This window comes from Capsicum annuum, chromosome 6 (assembly GCF_002878395.1).
Source record: "Capsicum annuum cultivar UCD-10X-F1 chromosome 6, UCD10Xv1.1, whole genome shotgun sequence".
Lineage (NCBI taxonomy): Eukaryota > Viridiplantae > Streptophyta > Magnoliopsida > Solanales > Solanaceae > Capsicum > Capsicum annuum.
Window position 1 is genome coordinate 102,109,474 of NC_061116.1, and position 25,383 is coordinate 102,134,856.

General features: G+C 40.3%; 1 protein-coding gene across 1 annotated transcript; it reads left to right on the forward strand.

Moving 5' to 3' along the window:
• Positions 1 to 394: 394 nt before the first annotated feature.
• Positions 395 to 25,107, forward strand: LOC107874243 (peptide methionine sulfoxide reductase). The gene is made up of 2 exons (XM_016721077.2): positions 395 to 898; positions 24,549 to 25,107. Exons 1-2 carry the CDS (start codon positions 512 to 514, stop codon positions 24,798 to 24,800), a joined length of 639 nt encoding a protein of 212 aa, XP_016576563.2. The 5' UTR covers positions 395 to 511; the 3' UTR covers positions 24,801 to 25,107.
• Positions 25,108 to 25,383: the final 276 nt, after the last annotated feature.

Genomic DNA, 25,383 nt, shown 5'->3' on the forward strand with positions numbered 1-25,383 from the left:
AACAACTATAAAGGACCAACAGATTGTATTTTCTTCTCTTCAAAGGCGGAGATTTGTTGAAGTTTGTTTTGAAAAAAGAAAATCCTATATTGGAAATTTACTTTGGCTGGGAGGAGATTGGGAGTTATAAATAAACTCCACCTCCTTTATTGTTTAATATATACAAAAATATTATTTTCCTTGTTTTACTATAAAGAGGTTTAAAGATAATTCTTTTGGAGATTTATTTGATAATAATATTTTAGAAAGTGAGAGTGTGTGAGAAAAATATTATGTATTATATAATATAATAATTTTCATATATTAAATATTTTTCTGGAAGGCCATGAGGAGTTTTTCATATTAAATCTTTGTGTTTTTATTCTCTTTAATTTTTATAATTTAAAACAGTCCCAAAAAGGCGGAAAGTAGTCCATTTTTCCCAACACTCCTTCTTTCCCTCTCTAAAATTCCCCCACTTCCCTTCATCAAAATCATCCCAATCTCACCATTTCCTTCAGCTTTTCCAAAAATGAATTCCCCAAAGATGAGTAATTGGCTCAACAAACTTGGTTTCGGACATGCTCGAACTGATCAATCTTCCATTGATTCTTCTTCTTCTGCAATTCCTCAAGGACCCGACGATGATCTCCCTTCCCCGGGTCAACAGTTTGCCCAATTCGGGGCGGGTTGTTTCTGGGGCGTTGAATTGGCGTATCAGAGAGTACCGGGGGTTACAAAGAATGAAGTTGGGTACTCACAGGGTTATGTACATAATCCTAGATATGAACATGTCTGTTCTGGTACTAGTTATCATTCTGAGATTGTTAGAGTCCACTATGATCCTAACGAATGTAGTTATGAGTCCTTGCTTTACGTTTTCTGGGCTCGTCATGACCCTACCACCCTCAATCGACAGGTAGGTTTTCAAATTTCAGTCTTTTTTTTGGGGGTGGGGGTGGGTTTCATGTTTACTCTTTGGTCTGTTATTATATGCGTAAGTTTATCTTTAAAATTCTCACTGCTTAACTTTCAGTTTGCCTTTGACCATCAAATGAAATCTGAATAACCGGTCCACCGCTTCCGGTTCAGTTAGTGCTTAAAACAATTTTGTCTTCTCCATATATTTTATATGTCGAACTACTGCTTAAGTTTCAATTTGCCTTTGACGATCAAATGAAATCTAAAATAACCGGTCCTCCGCTTCCGGTTCAGTCAGTACTTGAAACAATTTTGTCTTCTCCATATATTTTATATGCCGAACTGCTTAACTCAAATCACTTGCTACTGTGGTGGTGGAACCAACCAAGATGTTTGTCGTCCGACCCGGCCTCAGACTCTTTCTTCCCAACCTATTTGACTCTGTGGCCATATTTAGTTAGAGCTGAAAACAGAGAAGAAGATAAAGCTGAAAACAGAGATATGAGTATGAACTCAGAGCTAAAGGAAAATATCTCGTATTGATTCGAGCTGAATGAATGATTACACTCCTTCCACTACATTATATAGTATTACACCGACTCCACTCAGCTAATGATTAAAATACCTCTAACAGTACAACTAATTACTGCAACCAACTCCTAAGCTTTCTGTTAGTATTGTTTACATAATGTGTCCACTCTTTTCACACTTAGCCCCTGTTTGCATCATTTAACCATGGTCAATTCTCTCAACACTCTCCCTCAAGCTAGTTGTAGTGAAAATGTTGAACGCTCCTAGCTTGGACATAATCAATCATGTTGTGGCCTTCCTAGTCCCTTGGTCATGATATCTGCTTGTTGGTCTTTAGTGCTCAGAAATTGGGTCTTGATCAATCCATTTTGAATATTCTCTCTGGTAAAATGACAGTCTATTTATATATGTTTTGTCCTCTCATGGTATACTGGATTAGCAGCTATATACAGTGCTGCTTTGCTGTCACAAATGAGATCTACCGGTAAATTAACTTGTTCTTCTAGTTCATTGAACAAACTTGTTATCCACACAATTACTGAAACTGTAGAGGTCATACTTCTATATTCTGCTTCTGCTGAACTTCTTGACGTAGTTGATTGTTTCTTTCATTTCCAAGATATCAAGCCGTCTCCATGTTTTACTGGAAAAACCAGTTCCTGACCTTCTTGTATTTGGACAGGCTTTCCAATATGCATCACAATGAGCTTGCAAGTTATTGGATTGCTTGCTACTCATAAGAATTCCAGCCCTGGTTAGTTCTTGATATAGTTCACAATCCTCAAACCTGCTTCGTATGTGATTTCTTTGGCTGCTGCATGAATTGTCTTAGTGTTTGCACACCATAATATATGTCTGGCATGGTAAGTGTTAGTATGGAAAGTTTCCCTACAAGTTTCTGATAACTTTCTCTGTCTGCCAGCTCTTCATCACCACTTATCCCACTGATTTTATCATGCTCCAATAAGGTCAGTTTTAGGTTCAAATTTAGTGGAGTCCTTGCAGGCTTTGCTCCACTCAACCCTATCTCGCTAATCAACCCCAGGATATGCTCCCTCTGATTTACAAGAATTCCTTTATCTGGCCTGTTGGGCTCCTAGCCTAAAAAGAATTTCAATGTTCCCAGATCCTTGACCTTAAGAGCTTGTTGAAGTTTATTCTTGGTATCCTATATAAGAGGTAAATCATTTTCAGCTATCAACATGTCTGTCATCCACATATATCAAAATTACCACAATGCTTGTGTGTTCTCTTCTGATGAACAAGAAATGGTCAAAACCACTGAACAAAACTAGAATGAAGCAAAGCTTCTGATAACTTCACATTCCACTGTCTGCTTACCTGCTTTAATGCATTCAAGGATTGGAGAAGCCTACACGCTGACCTGTCTCCCCCGGATTGAAAATCCCTCGGGATGAGTCATTTATACCTCATCATTTAGATCACCTTGTAGGAAGGCATTGTATACATCCATCTAATGGATATGTCGACCTGCCTGAGTAGCAACAGACAAAACAAACCTGATAGTCACTATCTTCACCACAGGAGAAAAGGTCTCTTGATAATCTAGGCCTTCTTGTTGATTGTAACTTTTAGCATCAAGCCTAACCTTGAACCTTTCTACATTACATTGGATTTAAACTTTACTTTAAACATCCAGCCTATAGTTGTCTTCCCAGTTCGTAAAGGAACTAACTTCCAAGTTCCATTGTCCTGCAGAGCTTGAATTTCATCTTGCATTATAGCAACCCACCTTAGAAATGTATGGTTTCATGATAAGTAGTAGGTTCTTTGATACCGGAAGAAGTTAGAAGACAAGATTTGTATGATGGAGACCTACGTTGTGCGGACTCTTTACTCGGACTCTTTACTTTTGATGCCGCACCCGAGTCGGATTCTCCAAAAATACACTACTTTGGAGAATCCGACACGCATCCGCTAAAATTTTTGGAGAGTCCGAGCAACATAGATGGAGACAAATTATGATATGAGATGTAGTTATCCATGGGATAAGCACACTGAGTATGTGAGGGGCTGGTGATGAAGTCAGTCATCCAAGAAGGATTGTTTCTTGGTCTGGTTGATCTTCTAGTAGGAACAAATGAGGGAGTTGGCTCCTAGTTACACTAGGATCTGTGTTCACTACATGTGGCTCTGTCAGAAACATTGTCAAGTGCCAAAGTTGGAGTTGGTGCAGAGCTAGTAGAGTCAACCAATTCATGATCAAGATCAAAACTGAAGTCATAGTGTGACACTTTAGCAGGTGTAGCAAGAGAAGAATGATTGAGTGGGAAGATACGTTCCCTAAAAATAACATCTCTAGAAATGAAGAAGGTCTTGTTCTGTAGGTCATAAAGAACGTATCGCTTGGTGACTACAGAAAATCCCACGTGAATGGCCTCAATAGACCTGGGATCAAGTTTGTGAGCAGGAGGCAACCTTTTTGCAAAACCTAAGCATCCCAATGTCCTAATATGAGCAAGTGAACTTGGTTTACCATGAAAGACTTCATAAGGTGTTTTCCCAGCTAATACAGTAGAGGGAAGTTTGTTGATTAAATAAACAGCTCCCCATACATCCTTGAAACCTTATGTCCCTAACTAGTTCAAGTATGTGTCTATATTTTCTCTCAGCCACCCATTCTGCTGGGGTGTATACACACGGGTTCTTTGATGTATAATACCATGAGTCTGGAAAAAATCTAAAACATGCATCATTGACAAACTCATATACCAGCGTTTAAGAATGCACTTCCATCATCGCATTATGCGATGATGCGAAGCGATGCGAGCCTCTCTCGCTGCGCATCGTCGATGCGAGCCAACCTTATAGAAGCTGGCTCATCATAGGGTTATGCAACATGCGAGCCTATGTGAGAAGCGATCCGATGTGAGCGCATCATGTTAATTTTACTTTTAGTGTCAATTTTAAACAAAAAGAATCGCTTCATGTTGTTTTATATTTAGGGTCAATTTTAAATTAAAAAAAGAGTCCACTGCTGCGACTACTACTATAGAATTTTCTAGGATTAACTTTGAATCCCCTTTGGCTACTTTTTCTTCCCTGCTACGACTACCACTGTTGCGACTTCTTCTTTAGAAGAACAAAGATTAGATGTTGAAATATTATTAATTTAGACTCGATTTTTCTTCTTTTTTCTTGTTTGTTTTGCTATTTTGTTGAATTGTTTTGCTATTGTGGTCTGTGTCGTTTTTCTGGTCAGTTATGCAACAGGTGTTTTGGTGATCAAAATGTGATTTTGGCGTTTAATTTAGGACCCATTTGGCCATAAGAATTTTTTATTTTTTTTCGAAAAATTATTTCACTTTAGTGAAAAATTAAGGTATTTTGGCCATGACTACCAAATCCAATTCCAAATTGTTTATGAAAAAGTGAAAACAAGTTTCACTTTTTTCACTTTTTTCACTTTTTTTCAACTTCAATTTCAACTTTATTTATTGTTACAAATGGCCCCATTTTTTTTATTTTTACAAAAACATCCTATTAATTTCATCCAACAACTGGAGTTAAATATCTAACTACCACATTGCCCATTTCTTCCTACTTCCATCGATAAAAGTCCTCAAAATTGAAGACAACTTCAATTTTTTTCTTCTTCCTCAAAATCTCCGGAGTTAAATATCTAACTACCACATTGCCCACTTCTTCCTACTTCCATCGATAAAAGTCCTCAAAATTGAAGACAACTTCAATTTTTTTCTTCTTCCTCAAAATCTCCTCATGATACAACGGAACCTTAATCCGTCCATTCTTGCGACTCTTTATGCAACACCAACAACAAAGGCAACATTATTGTCTTCTCGCACATTTGGTTGTATCTTGTAGGTAAGTTAGTTAAGTTGGGTGATTTTGATAGTTATTAAAAATTGGGGATATAAAATTATATTTAAAAAAGTCTTTCCAAAAGTTTAAAAAAAAAAATTCCAAAAGACATGGCCAAACAAAACTCAATCTCCAACTTCAACTCCAAGTTTTATTCCAACTCCAAAAAAATTGTAGTTTTCATGGCCAAACGCCTACTTAAACTTCTTCTTATATACATTGTCTTTAGTGTTGATTATATAGTTGTTGTGGCCTTTTCAACCCTGTCTTGTTGATTGGAATTTGGATGCTCTATTTAGTCTTTTTTCTTTCACTTTAATGATGCGTAGCTTCACACTTCGCGTAATGCGTGATGCGGAGCCTTGTCGCTTTTTCACGCGTCACGCTTCCCTGAACACTGCATCTAACTGTGTTCACTGTTTTATTGAATAGAGTTTGCACCATTACAAAAAAATGTTGTAAAACAACTACAACATCAGTTTTGATTTTTAACAAAAACACCCAAGTCATCCTATAGAAATAATCAACCACAGTGAGAAAGAATCTATATCCTTCCACAATAGTTACTTTGAAAGGACCCCATACATCTAGGTGCAGTAACTGAAATACATGTGATCTTCTATTATTGCTGGAAGGAAAAGAGGACCTGACTTGTCTGGCCAGTGGACAAACCCTACATTTTTCAGTAACTACGTTGCATTCTTCATTTTAAGATTGAAGCGGTTGTTTCAAGATCCCAATTGCATGTCCCATTCTTCTATGCTACAATTCTGCTTCTTCATTTGTCTTTCCTGCATAACAACCTGCCATGTGTGCTGCTCTCTCTACTGCATTTTCTTTATTTAATCTCTTCATGATTTGGTTAAACTGATCCAGTGTGAATCTAGGAGCAGGAGTGAAAGATGGAATAACACCTGCTCTGAATGCATGAGAATCATCCTTTATTCCACTTTCTCCTTTCTCTCCCTTGTCACAACTCCTTGTATAAGCATTTACATTTCTACTGTCTCCTGAATTCTGTTGCTCAGGGTAGTTGAGCTGATATGAAAATCCTTGAGCAGTGTAATGTTGATATCTGTTGTCTTCTGCAGTGGCATTATGAGCATTATATTCTGTCTTATTTCCAAACTGAAAAGCTGATGGATATCCATTCACTCTATGACAATCCTCTTTAATTTGTCCCTGCAAATGACAATAATCACAAATCTGATCCCACTTCTTCTTTCTCTGATAATTTCCTTGAAAATTTCATCTTCCATGAAAATTTCTTCTTCTTGATAATTGCCTCTTCCTTGAAAATTTCCTCTTCCATGGAAACTGACTCTACCTTGAAAATTTCCCCTTCTTCTATATTGTCCTCGTCTAGCTCCCATCATAGCTGAGAATTCATTTGTTACCATGTTCAGTGGGGAATCAGACACTATCTTCTGGCTCTCCCTATCTATTACTAGTGAATAAGCTTGATTTAGGGCTGGAATTGGATGCATCAACAGAATTTGACCCCTAGTTTGTTCGTATGTTTCATTCAGTCCCATTAGAAATTGCATCATCCTCTAAATGCTCAAGTGTTCAACAAACTCTTTAGTTTTTGCTCAAGTACAACCAGGTGATGGAATTAGGCAATGAAATTCATCCCAATAACTTCTCAAATTCGAGTAATATTCAGATATAGTCTTTGTACCTTGCGACATTGTACCAATTCCTTTATGCAATTGATAAACTCACGATTCATTGACATCTGCTGCTGTTGTTGCATAAACAATTTCACTATAATTTTTTTTTGATACTGATCCCATTATTCAATTCAGAACCACTGCATTGCATCTCTCCCATAAATTTTCATTCGTTGGTTAATCCTCCTTCTTGCATGTGCCGTCAATGAACCCTAGCTTGTTCTTCTCCAGAATTACTAGCTTGACGGATTGACTCCACATTATTGCATAATTCTTCGAGCCAGTGAACTCAATCGAGATAATTGGAACTCCTGATGGGTCCGATGATGAATGAAAAATGGATGAGTTTGATCAATTTTGTTCGTTGCCATTGTTGCTTCCTAGATCTAGCAATATCTCTATCAAGGTCGCTCAGACCTGCTCTAATACGATGTTGAAACTAGCAACAACAAACCCAGTGTATTCCCACCTAGTGGGGTCTGGGGGGTAAGATGTACGCAGTCCATACCTCTATCTCTGAAGAAGTAGAAAGGCTGTTTCCGATAGACCCTCGGCACAAGGCACGAGATACCACACAAACACATAGTAAAGCACATCACAAGATTACATAACATAAATACGGCACCCATAAGTAATATAAAACAGAGGAAAGCACACAGATTCGTAATAAAACATAGAACACGGACTCATAACAGGAATAAAACCCCCCACCAAGTAATTCCCTACACTAGCGACTCAAACTGGCCCTAGTCCTCTGCACTAATTCGCGTCCTCCAGACCTTCCTATCTAGGATCATGTCCTCGGTGAGCTGTAACTGCTCCATGTCCCGCCTAATCACCTCACCCCAGTACTTCTTCGGCCTACCCCTACCCCGCCTAAAACCATCCAACGCTAGCCTCTCACACCTACGGACCGGGGCATCCATGCCCCTCCTCTTCACGTGTCCGAACCATCTCAATCGGGCTTTCCGCATCTTGCACTCCACTGGAGTCACACCAACCTTCTCCCGGATAGTCTCATTCCGAACTCTATCCCCTCTAGTCAGCCCACACATCCAGCACAACATCCGCATTTCTGCCACCCTCATTTTTTGGATGTGGGAGTTCTTAACTGGCCAACACTCCGCTCCATACAACATGGACGATGTGGAAACTAGAGAAGAAGATAAAGCTGAAAATAGAGATATGAGTTTGAACTCTGAGTTAAAGGAAAATATTTGAGATTGATTCTAACTGGATGAATGATTACACACCTTCCACTACATTATATAGTACTACCACTGACTTTATTCAGCTAATTATTAAAATGTTAACTACCTCTAACTGTGTAACTAATTACTGTACCCAACTCCTAAGTTATCTGGTAATATTGTCTGCATAATGTGTCCTCTTTTTTTCACACTTAGCCACTGTTCCTAAGTTACTTGGACTCTTTACTTTTAGTGTCGCACCCGTGTCGACATGACATGGGTGTGGAATCCGTACCCGATCTGGTCAATCGATTTTGGGTACTTTGACCAAAATCGACTGGGAAAGTCCCCACAGATTTAAGAAATTCTGTAATCAAACCAAAAGCTAAGGTGAAATTGAAATGGAATACCTTGTATATAAAAATTTCTATGTTATTGCTTTTCTCTTCATCTCCTTTCAAGATTTTCTTCTTGAACAATATTTTTTCCTCAAGTTTTCCATATAATATCTCAGTTTATGTTTTATAACTCTATTTTTAGATATTTAAAGTATTTTTTTGCCGAATCCCCGCATCTGTATCTATACATATTCCTAGATCCATATCCCTAAATCTTTAAATTGAGACCGCGAAGGACCTCTAGATCCGTACACGTATCGGACACCCGAACCCGAGTCCGAGCAACTTAGACTGTTTGCATTATTTAGCCACGATCAATACTCTCAACAGTATGTGAGATCGAATTCCTCCTAGGAATACATGAAACAAAGATATGAGCTAAATGAAAATGGTAAAGAAATGTTCCTATTTCATGTAATTTATAAGCTTTTTCTACATCCATATGATCTCACACCTTTCTAACTGCGTCCAAGGCAAGGACCCTTTAATTGATGTGTTCCGTCATCAGCAAGTGGTTGGTGGACACGGCCCTTTCTCTAAATACCTTGGGAAGTGAAGAGGATAAGTTGAAACTCATTGAATAATCTTCTCTTGAAGGTAGGTGTCACGGCCCACATTCGGGACCGTGATGACACCTATTTCATCCTCCGTGATAGGTAAGCCAAATACTCAATTCCAAGAACAACATCCAAACTCACATAAGCGGAAGATAATAAGAATATAACCAACCCTGAATAATCTCATAAGTGGATTAATAGACTAGAACAAAAAAACAAATCACAGATAATCCCAGGTCTGGAAGTAACTAATACAAGCCACTAAATACAGAACCAAAAGAAAGTTTTGAGTTTTTCAAAATGTGGAAAATGCATAAGAACAAGGCTGAAGGAGATTTCCAGTAGTCTCTAAAGTCAGCAGCAGCTACCTCGAATCTCCAATGATGCTAGCAAAAAAGAAACCACGGAGTCAATATCCGAAGGTTGTCAGATCGGTACCTGCATGTAGGGTGCAGAAAAGGCAAGGGTGATTACGGAACCACGTGTACTCAGCTAGCATCGTCGACCGACCCTAATTCAAAGTGGTGACGAGTGACACCACGTAAATCATCTAAAAACAAACATATAACCTGCACTCAGGAAAAACCATCCTAATCTAACTGAATAGTCAAGTTTAACAGTCATAAGGATATCATACACAATCCAAGAAATCCTCAATCCAGTGAAATAAATAACACATATACAGTAAGTACCAGATCAGCAAATACACTTTAACCAATCAGAACCAAATGAATCAATGCGATGCGATGCAATGCAAATGCATATATTGTGCAGGCGTGCAATCCGATCCCAATATGTATATTGTGCAGGCATGCACTCCGCTCCCAGTATATTTATACTGTGCAGGCATGCACTCAATCCCAATAAATATACTGTGCAGGCGTGCACTCCGATCCTAATAAATATATATTATATTGTGCAGGCGTGCATTCCGATCCCAATAAATAATGTGCAGGCGTGCTCATCGATCCCAATGAATATACTGTGCAGGCATGAACTCCGATCCCGATAAATATATATAATATTGTGCAGGCGTGCATTCCGATCCCAATAAATATATATATAATATTGTGCAGGCGTGCACTCCGATCCCATATGAAATGCAATGCATGATGTGCAGACGTGCAACTCCGACCCCAAATCATCAATAAAGTCAAGCAAAGCACTCTGTGTCTTAAACCAGATCAGACAGCAATTTCAAAGTCAACTCAACTTATCAAATAAGAATATTCTCAAAACGGTTCAAACATACAATTAACTTATTTTATCCCCTCAAACAACACCGGTACCCGTATAGATGCTCGTCACACTCACTCTATACGGGACCCCCAATTCCCATTACTCCCATTACACATAACTAACAAATATTCAAATAAGCACTTTGAAAAAGAGTCTAGGAAAAGTCTCAACTTGCCTGAACTCGAAGCCAAACGTCAATTTATAAACTTGCCCTTTTGTAAGGTCTCCAAATAATCAAAGTCTGTTCAAATACATAATTCCCATAAGAGTAGGAATTTAATAACGCCCATATTGTTATAATAATCTCATTCTAAGTTGTTGTCCAAAATATAAAAATTAAAATACAGAATGGAACTCGAATTCACGGACAATTCATAGAAATTATACGAACAGTAGTTGCAGGCCAAAAGTTGCGACAACTAAATGTAATGCTCCTTAATGGTAATTACTTTGCCATCATTATAAGGCAATGATTAAGTAATCAATGTACCTTTATATGAAAAGCAACAAAATTAAAAATTATATTACCTAAAATATACTATTTTTCCACTAACTAAATGAATCCAAGGAACATTGGCAATAACCTTACTCTACCTACGGACAATCCTATTGGCAACATTATGGTAGTAACAAAAAAAAAAGACTGACCAATTCCTTTATTATTAATCTGTTTCAATATACGTCGACAGTTTCCCATTTTTAATTAGAAAAACAACATTCTTCTCTCACTGCTCACTCCCTCACGGCCTAAGCCCCTATAAACATAGTAGAGAATTGCTTAAAGTTTCTAACTTGAGATGTCGCGAAACCTTTTTCCACAGCCACAAATGGAAAAATATAGTACTGTTAACTGCTGTGCCCTCTTCTGAAACTTTCTCTGATTTTATTATTGATTATTAATATATATAATAAACCCTTCCACTTAAAATTTATTTTATACATAGGTCTCAAGACTTATGAAAATATTAGTTTGACCCATAATTATAAAATAATGACAAAGTTACGAGATGGGTTAAAATGGGACAAATTTATTAAATAAATTAGTAGGGTCGTTACATCATCCACCACTAAAACAAACGTTCGTCTTCGAACGTAAAGAGAAAGAAGGTATCTGGACTATCAAAGAGATGCGGATATCTACTCTGTATGTCGGACTCAACCTCCCAAGTAGATTCAGCAACAGGATGATGCCTCCATTGCACTTTCAGAGAGGCTATCTCCTTGGATCTCAACTTCCTAACCTGCCTATCCAAGATAGCTATAGGCTCCTCCTCAAATGTCAGATTCTAATCCAGACTCACTGAGTTCCATTGAATCACATGCGAATCAGCTGGATGGTACCTCTTCAACATAGAAACATGAAAAACAGGATGTACGGCTGAAAGACTCGGTGGCAAAGCCAACTCATAAGCAATTGGACCAACACGCTGAAGAATCTCAAAAGGGCCAATAAACCTCGTCTCACTTGGTCCATGGAATCTCTCAACAAATCAGTACCCCAAGGTCTAACCTCAAAAGAATCAAACCATCCAACTGGGGACCTACACTTCCTACCATACAAGGCCTCAAATGGAGCCATCTGAATACTAGAGTGGTAGCTATTATTATAAGAAAACTCCACTAAGGGCAAAAACTGATCCCAATGACCCCCAAAATCCATCACACAAGCTCGCAACATGTCCACCAACACCTGAATAGTCCGCTATGACTGACCATTTATTTGGGGATGAAATGTTGTACTCATATCCAATTGAGTACCCAACTCCCGCTATAAAGTACGCCAAAATTTTGAAGTGAACTTAGTACTTCTATCTGAAATAATGGAAACAAGCACGCCATGCAATCGAACTATCTCACGAATGTAAATCTTAGCCAATTTCTCTACATTATAACTCATTTTCACAGGCACAAAATGGACTGATTTGGTCAATCTGTCCACAATCACCCAAACCGAATCAAACTTCCCCAAGGTCTGAGGCAACCCAACTACAAAATCCATAGTGATACGCTCCCACTTACTTCCACTCGGGAATGGGCATCCTCTGAAGCAAATCACCCGGTTTCCTGTGCTTATATTTCACCTGTTGGCAATTCAAACACTTAGCCACAAACTCTGCAATATCTCTCTTCATCCCACATCACCAGTAATGCCGTTTAAGGTCATGATGCATCTTCACCGCACCTGCATGAATGGAATAGCGCGAACAATGGGCCTCCTCCATAATAGGTTTAGTCAAATCACCCACTCAAGGAACTCACCCACTCAAGGAACACAAATCTGCCCCTTAATCTTCAAAACACCCTCCTGGTCCAAAATCGCCTCCTTAGCCTCACCTCGCATCACTTTATCCCTAATAATACACAACTTTTCATCCTCAAACTGACAAATCTCGAATATGCTCTATAACAAGGACCTCGCCTCCACATATGCCAAAACTGTACCTGACTCAGAAATATCAAGACGCACAAAACTGTTAGCCAACCGTTGAACCTCCCTGTCTAATGGTTGCTCTTTCACACTCAACAATGCGAGACTACCCATACTAACTGCCTTCCTACTCAAGGCATCCGCCACTACATAGGCCTTGCCCGGATGATACAGGATAGTCATCATAATCTTTCAACAACTCCATCCATCTACGTTGCCTCAAATTCAATTCCTTCGGTTTGAAGATATACCTAAGGCTACGACGATCAGTGTACACCTCACAATAAACTTCATACAAATAGTGTCGCCACAATTTCAATACAAACACTACCGCTAGTAACTCTAAATCATAAGTAGGATAATTTCTCTCATGTGGCTTCAACTGCCTTGAAGCATATGCTATCACCTTATTTCTCTACATCAACACACCACCCAAGCCAATACCAGAGGCATCACAAACACAGTAAAACCCTCACCTTCAATAGGTAAGGTCAAGATAGGAGCTGAAGTCAATAAAGCCTTAAGCTTTTGAAAGCTCTCCTCGCACTTATCTGACCGCTGAAAAGCCAAATTCTTCTGAGTCAATTGAGTCATGGAGCTGCAATAGAAGAGAAACCCTGCACAAATCGCCTGTAATAGCCCTCCAACCCAATAAAACTCCGAATATCTGAAGGTGAAGTAGGTCGTGACCAATTCCTAACTGCCTCAACCTTGGCCGGATCGACCATAATTCCATCCTTGGAAACGTGTCCGAAGAATACCACAAAACTGAGCCAAAATTCACACTTTGAAAACTTGGCATATAACTTCTCATCCCTCAACCTCTGGAGTACGATTCTCAAATGTTTTGCATGACATGCCTCGCTCTTAGAATACACCAAAATGTCATCGATGACCACAATCACAAAAGAATCAAGATGAGGCCGAAACACCTTGTTCATCAACTCCATAAACACTGCATGCTGCTGGGGCATTAGTCAACCCAATGGACATAACTAAGAACTCATAGTGGCCATATCTAGTTCGAAAAAGTCTTAGGAATGTCCGAAGCTCGAATCTTCAACTGATGATACCCCGATCTAAGTCAATCTTCGAAAACACAGTAGCACCCTGAAGCTGATCAAACAAGTCATCAAGACACGGTAGAGGATACTTTTTCTTGATTCTCACTTTGTTCAACTGCCGATAATCAATGCACATTCTCATAGACCCATTCGTCTTCTTCACAAATAACACCGGAGCACCCCAAGGTGATACACTTGGTTGAATAAACCCCTTGCTTAACTAGTCCTGAAGCTGATCTTTCAATTCTTTCAGCTCAGGTGGCGCCATCCTATAAGGAGGATCAGAAATGGGCTTAGTGCCCGACTCTAGATCAATACCGAAATCAATATCTCTATCAGGAGGAACACCTGGAAGTTCAGTAGGAAATACATTTATGAACTCTCTAACCACCTCCAAAGGTGCCTCGGTACCAGTATCACGAACATAAGCCAAATATGATAGACAAACACCGCTCCACTTTAATCTAAGGAGATCAAGCATGGCTAAAGTAACTGTCTTGGCATGACAATCCAAGATAGTATGATAAGGAGAAAGCCAATCCATGCCTAAAATTACATCAAAGTCAACCATATCCACTCGGCAAGGCTAATGTAACTGTCTTGGCATGACAATCCAAGATAGCATGATACGGAGAAAGCCAATCCATGCCTAAAATTACATCAAAGTCAACCATATTCAGGATAATCAAATCTACCCAGGTATCATGCCCCAAAATAGAAACAATGCAGGATCGGTATACCCGATCCACCACTAAGGAATCATCTGCTGGAGTAGAAACACGAATAGGCACAGCCATAGACTCACAACTCATATCAAAGCTGGAAGCGAAGTATGCAGACACATAGGAGAAAGTAGAACCAGGATCAAATAATACCGAAGCAGGTCGATGACAAACAAAGACGATACCTGTAATGAGAAGACTGCCGGGCTTCCCTGGAAAGGCATAACACTGAGCTCTGTCATCTATCAGCTGAGTCACTCCTCTACCACCACCCTTACCAGCTAAGATCTGCCTCTGCCTCTACCCCTAACTGGGAGCGCTGCTGCTCTAATAGGAGCCTGATAACTCTACTATGGACACCTCTGCCTATATGCCGGACAATCTCTCTGAAGATGATCCTGACTACCACACTCATAACAAGACTTAGGAGCCACCAACTGTCGAGAAGGACCTAAATATCCGGTATGGCCACTATGGCCTAAAAACTGCTGATATGAACCCTGTGAAGCCTGTCCCGAACCATAAGAACTCCGACCTGAATATCCACCCTTTGCTGTCTGCATCGCTGCCTGAACTGGCCTATCATGCTGTGGGCGAAAATCTCTTTTGAAAGAACCCCTACCTCTAGATGAGGTGCCACTGAATCGGCCTGCAGTGCGGGATCTCTTGTCCCTCAGATCCCCATACGCCTCACTATGCATCAACTCAAACTCCTTTGCCGATTTTACCACCTTCTGAAGAGAAGCTCCAGATTGGGCTACAGCAAACACGACCTCTCTGATCCTAAGTGTCAAACCCCTTATAAACCTCCTGATCATCTCGGCCTCGTATAGTAAGATCACCATAGTATAATGGGCTAAGGCATAAAATTGTCTCTCGCACTCAACCACAGAAATGCCCTCCTGCGTCAAATTCTCAACCTGATGCCTACGCTCCTCCCTCAAGCTACGTGGAACGAACCTATCAAGGAAGGCCTGTGCAAATATAGCCCAAGTCATCGGTAGAGAACTAGCTGGCCTGGTATCAACATAAGAGCGCCACCACTGCTTGGCAGGACCACGCATCTGTAAAGCAGTATAAGTAACCCCGTGAGAGTCGACCAATCCTATACTCTTAAGTCTCTCGTGGCAACTGACCAGAAACTCGTAAGCATCCTCACGCAGATCACCCTGAAACTGTGGTGGGTCTATCTTCCTAAATCTCTCAAACCGCTGCTGCTCCTCATCAGACATAACTACCATACCTCCACCGGTAGCTCCAACCCCTGGTAATGGCTTACCATCATACCTCGGTGCTGGCTGAACCACTGGGCCCTGATAGATCGGAATAGGCTGCTAATCTGGGCTCTGCGCCCCCACCCTAACACGTGAACCCTACGGAGTACCAAGTGATCCGCCTCCCTGAACTATAGTCTCCAAAACACCCAACATCTTATCCAAGGTATTTTGAAGATGCTATGCAGTAACAAACCCTGGTGGTGCCTAACTTGGGCCCACATCATCAGCTGGAACCTGCACACCTTCATCACCTGCCTCGAACTCACCCTCGAGGGACCCTGCCCTACTAGGAACCTGAGCAGCTCCTCGAGCTCCCTCTCTACCACGACCTCAGCCCCTACCACGTCTCCTACCCCATCCAGGTATCCCCCTCGAGCAATTGGCTCCGGGGCTAGTGAGGGCTCCTGATCGCGATTCCGAGGTGCACGAGTCCTCACCATCTGTGAGAGAATAGGAGAAGAATTTCAGTATTTAAAGTTAAACGATCAATATTGCATGATAAGAGAGAATAAAATGAATCCTTCCTAAAGTCCTATACCCTCTCGAAGATAAGTAACGAACGTCTTCGCACCGATCCACACCTATTCCATCCTCCGTGATAGGTAAGCCAAATACCCGATTTCAAGAACATCCAAACTCACATAAGCGGAAGATAATAAGAATATAACCAACCCCGAATAATCTCATAAGTGGATTAATAGACTAGAACAAAAAAACAAATCACAGATAATCCCAGGTCTGGAAGTCACTAATACAAGCCACTAAATGCAGAACCAAAAGAAAGTTTGAGTTTTTCAACATGTGGAAAATGCATAAGAACAAGGTTGAAGGAGATTTTCAGTAGTCTATAAAGTCAGTAGCAGCTACCCCGAATCTCCAATGATACTAGCAAATAAGAAACCATGGTAGTCAATATTCGGAGGTCGTCGAAGCGGTACCTGCACGTAGGGTGCAAAAAAGGCAAGGGTGAGTATGGAACCACGTGTACTCAGCCAGCATCGTTGACCGGCCCTGATTCAAAGTGGTGACGAGTGACACCACGTAAATAATCTAAATACAAACATACTACCTGCACTCAGGAAAAACCATCCTAATCTAACTGAATAGTCAAGTTTAACAGTCATAAGGATGTCATACACAATCTAAGAAATTCTCAATCCAGTGAAATAAATAACACATATACAGTAAGTACCAGATCAACAAATACACTTTAACCAATCAGAACCAAATGAATCAATGCAATGCGATGCAATGCAAATGCATATATTGTGCAGGTGTGCAATCCGATCCCAATATGTATATTGTGCAGGCATGCACTCCGATCCCAATAAATATACTGTGCAGGCGTGCACTCTGATCCCAATAAATATACTGTGCAGGCGTGCACTCCGATCCCAATAAATTTATATAATATTGTGCAGGCGTGCTCTTCGATCCCAATAAATATACTGTGCAGGCGTGCACTCTGATCCCAATGAATATACTGTGCAGGCGTGCACTCCAATCTCAATAAATATATATAATATTGTGCAGGCGTGCACTCCGATCCCATATGAAATGCTATGCATGATGTGCAGGCATGCAACTCCGACCCCAAATCATCAGATCAGACATCAATTTCAAAGTCAACCCAACTTATCAAGTAAGAATATTCTCAAAACGGTTCAAACATACAATTGACTTATTTTATCCCTTCAAACAACACCGGTACCCGCATAGATGCTCGTCAAAATCACTCTATACGGGACCCCCAATTCCCATTACTCCCATTACACATAACTAACAAATATTCAAATAAGCACTTTGAAAAAGAGTCTAGGAAAAGTCTCAACTTGCCTGAACTCGAAGCCAAGCGTCAATTTATAAACTTGCCTTTTGTAAGGTCTCCAAATAATCAAAGTCTGTTCAAATACGTAATTCCCATAAGAGTAGGAATTTAATAACGCCCATATTGTTATAATAATCTCATTCTAAGTTGTAGTCCAAAATATAAAACTTAAAAATACGGAATGGAACTCGAATTCATGGACAATTCATAGAAATTATACGAACAGTAGTTGCAGGCCAAAAGTTACTGACAACTAGATGTAATGCTCCTTAATGGTAATTACTTTGCCATCATTATAAGGCAATGATTAAGTAATCAATGTACCTTTATATGAAAAGCTACAAAATTAAAAATTATATTACCTAAAATATACTATTTTTCCATTAACTAAATGAATCCAAGGAACATTGGCAGCAACCTTACTCCACCTACGGACAATCCTATTGGCAGCATTATGGTAGTAGCAAAAAAAAAAAAAAGACTTTGACCAATTCCTTTATTATTAATCTGTTTCAATATATGTCGCCAGTTTCCCATTTTTAATTAGAAAAACAACATTCTTCTCTCACTGCTCACTCCCTCACGGCCTAAGCCCCTATAAAACATTGTAGAGAATCGCTCAAAGTTTCTAACTTGAGATGTCGCGAAACCCTTTTCCACAGCCACGAATGGAAAAATATGGTACTGTTAACTGTTGTGCCCTCTTCTGAAACTTTCTCTGATTTTATTATTGATTATTAATATGTATAATAAACCCTTCCCACTTAAAATTTATTGTATACATAGGTCTCAAGACTTACGAAAATATCAGTTTGACCCATAATTATAAAATAATGCCTAAAAATTACGAGATGGGTTAAAATGGGACAAATTTATTAAATAAATTAGTAGGGTCGTTACAGTAGGCATGTCCCCAAGGCTCTGATATGACTACTCTCCCAATTACATGTGTTTTAGGGGGTTGAACGTCTTATTCTTATGAGTGACCCATTTAGTAATTAGGAAAATTTTGATGGATGAACTGTCAATTTATTATTAATTTTTTGGATGAATTGATGTTAGAATGATGTGCTTACCTGGGTCTTTTACTTTGATTGATTTATAGAGTTGAAGGTCAATAGTGAAGTTGGATTCTTTATTTAGTCAGTTACTCCTTAGTTTCGTGGCTTTCGTCAGTGAGTTTTTCTTACAGTTACAGTCCGTCTTTAAGTTTTTTTGATACTAATGCATAAATCTAGTTGCCTAACAATTACCTTCTAGGACATCGTGCAAGTTGTATGGAATATTCTGGCGCAAGTTTTTTCTGAGCAAGTGTTTTATAATAAAAATTATGCATAAGAAGTTGTGTTTGACTAGTTGTGAATTTTTTCGGACTTTTGAGTATTTTGTGAGTAGAATAAAAAGTTTTCATTTGAAAGACCTATCGGACCTGTTTCCGAAATATAGAATTTTTATTTGAGAACATCCTCAAACCCCTTCTTAAGAAACAGCCTTTCAAAAAGTTTCCCTAAAGAAGTGGAAAAACAAGTTTTTGCAACAGTTGGAAAAATGTTCCGTAAAAGAAGGCCACCTAATATTTGGAAGGCACTGTTTTGGTGATGCGATAGTGAAGGTCAGGTCTCCATTTAATGGTAACAGCCTCATACCCAATGGCGCATTCATCAGAAACTGTTACCAGGACGATCTGGGCTGCAAAATGTTTAATTAAATTTGATGTATTATATAGATGAGATTGGTCATGTGCCCAATTTGCTTATTACCCATTATCGTAATTTTATGTAAATATCACCAAAAATCTCTGGTTGCTTCTGCCTTATGTTGATCTTTAAATATGAATCTTGCTTGTGATGGTTATACATGAAGTTCATTTGTTCCAATTAGGAGGGGACAGTAGCTGAGTAAGCCAGAGTTGTAATTATGCGGGACCAAATGGCTTGCCAAAATTTTTGCATGTTATTTAAGTGGTTGTGGAGATACTCTCAGGATGTGGAGAAGTATTGTAAATGCTAAATATGAGTGGAACATTGAAGTAAAAGAGGGGTCTACACACATGAATGGGGTTTATGGAAACATATCAGGGATTTGTTGCCAAAATTCTGGAGTTATTATAGTTGGTGATGAGAAAAAAAAAGGTGGATTTATGTACCAACAAAAAAGTGGATGGATTCATGGATTGGACATTCCCTCTAAAAAGATATATCCAGTTTTATAAGATCTCCATATGTTCAGATTGCACCGGTAACAGAGTGTTGAGAAAAGAACAACTGGAACGTTGTGTTAGGTAGATGCTTTCTGGACTTTGAGTTTAAAAGCTAGATGTTACTGTTTTGTAGACTAGCAGAGATGGAATGGATTAATTGGGGAACAGATTCAATGTGGCTTATTTTGATAGAATAGCTCTAAATATAGCACGTATTACATAAGACAACCTAGCGAAAGTGGTTTTCCTATATGTACATATGTTAGTCGTGTGGAGGAGAAGCAGAATCTGTAATTCACCTGTTTCTCCATCGTCCTGTTGCTGGCAGGTATGTTCCTTTTCTTAAACCTTTTTAAAACCAGTCAGGGATTCCCCTGAAAAACTTGGAGCTGGAAAGGGAAGAGAACACAGATGATCGTCAGGAACTTGCCGATTCTGCTTCCTCTATGAACTTGTTGGGTGTTATGGAGGGAATTATCAGAAACAGGACTAGAATATGCTTGTCTATATCATTTGTCTTTTTTTTTTCCAAGTAGGATACACTTTATCACCTTCCTTCATAGCTATATGGAGAAGCTTTTGCTCACTTGTAAATAGATTTTGTAACTCAGCATCCTCATGGTGAGAATCATCTCAATAAAATCACATTAACTTCTTCTTGAGAAAAGGAAAAAGTACTTAATTGACATGTTCAAGGCATAAAATCTAATCGTAAATCCCACTTTATCTTATCTGACCTGTGACCTTTAATACTTCATAGTTAAAATACTTGGTAAGCTCTGATAAATTTTAAGATTTTATTATCATCGACACATGGGTTTTTTGCTGTTTTTACCCTTCGTTGTGCTTTTGTTGAGTAGTGGTTGGGGTGACACATGGTGGAATGGGGTCATGTCCTAGGGTGCTGGGTGTGGGGTCGGGGGCGGGTGTTGGGCTAGGTTTGTCATGTGGAGGGCGAGGTAGTAAGGGAGGGGATAAAAATGTCGATAGATTGAGGGTAGGGTCGTGGAATATAGGGACCCTGCAGGGGAAGTCGATAGAACTGGTTAAGATTTTTAGGAAGAGAAGGATTAATATTGCGTGTGTTCAGGAAACCAAGTGGGTAGGTTCTAAGGCTAGGGATGTAGATGGGTACAAGTTGTGGTACTCAGGTTGTGATAGGCGCAGGAATGGCGTAGGTATCTTAGTGGACGAGGAGCTTAGGGGCAGGTAGTGGAGGTTAATAGGGTTAGTGATAGGGTGATGACTATCAAGTTGGTCTTTGGGGGGTTTAATTTGAACATCTGTAGTGCATATGCGCCACAGGTGGGTCTGGACGAGGAGGAGAAGATTTTTTGGGAGGTTTTGGATGAGCTGGTTAGAGGCGTGCCTAGTTCGGAGAAGATTTTCTTAGGAGGGGATTTTAATGGGCACATCAGTTCTTTGCCGTTAGGGTATGATGATGTGCATGGAGGTTTTGGGTTCGGGGTTAGGAATGATGAGGGAGCTGCTCTTTTGGAGTTTGTGAGGGCCTTTGGGTTGATGGTAGTGAATTTCAGTTTTCCGAAGAAGGAGGAGCATCTTATTACTTTTCGTAGTAGGTTAGCCAAGACTCAGATTGACTTTTTGCTGCTTAGGAAGGGGGATAGAGCTTTGTGTAAGGATTGTAAGGTGATCCCGAGTAAGAATCTTATGACCCAGCATAGACTGTTGGTGATGGACTTGGCTATCAAGAAGGGCAAGAAGAGGCGGGGTGGGAAGGGTCCGCCTAGAATTAGGTGCGGTGGCCCGACTCCGGTTAGTGCGTTAGAGATAGGGGCGAAGTTAGAGAGGATGGGGTGTGGGAATGTAGAGGGGACGTGGATAATATGTGGGATAAGGTTGCTGGGTGCATCAAGGGCCCAACTGGAGAGGTGTTGGGCATTTTGAGGGGCTGGTCTGGCTGGTATCGAGGGGATTGGTTGTGGAATGAAGATGTCAAGAAGAAGGTGGAGACGAAGAAGGTGGCTTATGCTAAGTTGGTGGAGAGCAAGGACGAAGAGGAGAAGCGGGTGAGCAGGGAAGAGTACAAGTTAACAAAGAAGGAGGCTAAGTTAGCAGTTACGACTGCTAAGTCAGCAGCTTTTGAGAGTTTGTATAAGGGGTTAGAGGAGAAAGACGGGGAAAAGAGGTTGTTTAGGCTTGCGAAGGTTAGGGAGCGGAAGGGGCGGGATCTGGATCAGGTGAAGTGTATTAAGGGGAGGATGACAGAGTATTGGTTGACGATGCCCACATTAAGGAAAGATGGTAGTCGTATTTTCATAGGTTTTTGAATGAGGAGGGGGACAGAGGAGTTGTGTTAGGGGAATTGGAGCACCCCAGAGAATCGCGATTTTGGCTATTGTTGGTGTTTTAAGGTAGAGGAGGTCAGTGACGCCATTCGCAAGATGCGAAGAGGCAGGGTGACGGGGCCCGACGAGATCCCGATGGATTTTTGTAAGTTTTCTAGCGGGGCAGGGTTGAGGTGGCTGACCAACTTGTTTAACAACATTTTTAAGTCTGCTAGGATGCCCGAGGAGTGGAGATGGAGCACGATGATTCTTCTGTATAAGAATAAGGGGGACATTCAGAGCTGCAATAACTACTGGGGTATTAAGTTGTTGAGTCACACGATGAAGATTTGGGACAGAGTGGTGGAGCGGAGGTTGAGGAAGATTGTGTCTATTTCGGAGAATCAATTTGGATTTCGCTCCACGACTGAGGCAATTCACCTAGTGCGGAGACTGATAGAGCAGTATAAAGAGAGGAAGAGGGATCTGCACATGGTATTTATTGACTTGGAAAAGGCGTATGACAAGGTTCCTAGGGAGGTTCTATGGAGATGGCTGGAGGCGAGGGGGTCCCTGTGGCGTACAACAAAGTGATTAAGGACATGTATGAGGGGGCAAAGACTCGGGTAAGGACATCGGGAGGGGATTCTGAGCATTTTTCGATCTTGACAGGATTGCACCAGGGATCAACTCTTAGTTCGTTTTTATTCGCCTTGGTGATGGATGTGTTGACGTGGAGTATACAAGGCGAGGTGCCTTGGTGTATGCTTTTTGCGGATGATATAGTTTTGATTGAGGAGTCGCGACAAGGTGTTAACGATAAGCTGGAGGTTTGGAGACAAACCTTGGAGTCCAAAGGTTTTCGGTTGAGTAGGACCAAGACGGAGTACTTGGAGTGCAAGCTTAGTGACTCAGGTAAGAGGAGGAGGTGGTAGTGAAGTTGGAGTCCCAAGCAGTTTGTAAGAAGGATAGTTTTAAGTATCTTGGGTCTATGATCCAGGGGAATGGAGAGATAGATGAGGCTGTTTCTCATTGTATTGAGGCAGGTTGGATAAAATGGAGGCTCGCTTTGGGAATTTTATGCAATAAGAAGGTGCCCCCTAAGCTAAAAGGCAAATTCTATAGAGTCGCAGTCTGACCGGCTATGTTATATGGAGCGGAGTGTTGGCCGGTTAAGAACTCTCATATTCAAAAGTTGAAGGTGGCGGAAATGAGAATGTTGCGTTGGATGTGTGGATTTTCAAAGGCTGATAGGGTTAGAAATGAGATTATTCGGGAGAAGGTGGGTGTGGCGTCGGTGGAGGATAAAATGCGGGAAGTGAGTTGAGATGGTTTGGTCATGTGATGAGGAGGGGCACGGATGCCCCAGTTCGTAGGTGTGAGAGGTTGGCCTTGGATGGCTTCAAGCGGGGTAGAGGTAGACAAAAAATACTGGAGGGAAGTGATTAAACGTGATATGGAGCAGTTACAGCTGTCTGAGGACATGACCCTAGATAAGAAGATATGGAGGAAAAACATTAGGAAAAACATGAGCGAGTAGGCAGTAGTTAGGAGGGCTTTGGTTCTGGTAATGTTCAATATTTTTTGGGATGTCGTGCATATGTTATTTTATTATGTTCCATGCCTTGGATTTTTTTTTTTTTTTTTTGTATATGGTCCTTTTCCTGTGCCGGGGGTCTATCAGAAACAGCCTCTCTACTTCTTTAGAGGTAGTGGTATGGACTGCGTACATTCTACCCTCTCCAGACCCCACGATGTGGGATTATACTGGGTTTGTTGTTGTTATCATTGATAATAAGAAATTCCGCGTCTCAGGTACTTTGTTTGGACTTATCCTCTTAGGTCCTTTAATAGAGATCAATACAGCAACATTGTTGGGAATATTTCTTACTTCATCAAAAAGAAAACAACTTTATTTGAACCTCCCTTCTAATTTCTTTTACCTGATTGGTAACATGCAACATTTCTCTATTTACTGTTCCCCTCATCCGCGCTTTCTTTCTGGTCCTAGTGTATTCCTGCAGTTTGAGGCTTTTGTATATGTATTCGAACCCCATGCATATTTATTCACAGTTGTTAGGGGCAGATATAGATATACTTTCTGCTCTCAGTTGCCAGGTCCAATTAGGGTAGGGAAGTCCTTCTTTGTGGATTGAGAACGTTCGCATAATTTCATCCAAAGATACTGAATTTTTATGCATCCAAACATTATGAATAAGCACCCCTCACCATCTCTCTGGTTCTCTCACTACTATTCAGTTGCTATTGCACCCTATCTTTATGTCAAGTTTTATTATTTGAATTTGTTTATAATGATGAGCTTTGCATTCTTCAGTAGATTTAGTTTCTTGACAGATCAGTGTTTTATCCTCCTTGTTATGCATTAACAGGATGCTTCTGTTATTTGTAGGGGAATGATGTGGGCACCCAGTACAGGTCTGGAATTTACTTCTACACACCTGAGCAAGAGAAGGCAGCACTTGAATCCCGGGACAGACAGCAAAAGATTTTGAACAGGAAGATTGTTACTGAGATTTTGCCTGCCAAGAAATTTTACAGAGCTGAGGAATATCATCAGCAGTACCTTGCAAAGGGTGGTCGGTTTGGCTCACAGCAGTCTGCTGAGAAAGGCTGCAATGATCCCATCCGATGCTATGGTTGAGACCTTTTCATTTGCAGCATAAGAATAATGTTGGTTGTGTCTATTCTTCTAAGGTATGGTTGTTATAGGCTGTAGTGTATTTAGTCTAGCACTTATACCTGCTTCAGGAAAATCCGATGTAGCTTCACCTTAGATTTGTGATGTATATATGGTTGCAGATTCGTGCCGTTTCATGTTCAGATATGTTTATTTGATGCCCGTGCCATATATTTGAGTTATGAAAGCCAATGGCGGGCCTCATTGTTTAGGAGTTAGTATCAACTAAGTGATGTTGCTATTGATAATCTTTAAAGAAATATTCCTGCAATATCATTTCTGCCATATTAGAATACAACCTGTGATGCCCCAACAAAAGGGAAATATAATTACTGTTCTCTATATTTTGAAGTGTATTAGACGCAAGTCGTTAAACTCCAGATCTGTTAGATCTAAGGATTTCTTCGCAGATTGGACTTGAGATTTTGTGGGTTGACCATGTGATCCCTGCAAGATTATTTCTGCATTACTACGTGTGAACAAACGGTCCCTAGAACGAAAGCAAAGCACATCATGTGATAAACAGAAAAGGGGCTAGTCATTTAAA

Bases quoted from the DNA above. Each gene is read 5' to 3' on its own strand.
- LOC107874243 (XM_016721077.2), top strand. From the start codon at position 512: ATGAATTCCCCAAAGATGAGTAATTGGCTCAACAAACTTGGTTTCGGA. The intron at 899-24,548 runs GTAGGTTTTCAA...TGTTATTTGTAG, and splicing joins CTACCACCCTCAATCGACAG to GGGAATGATGTGGGCACCCA.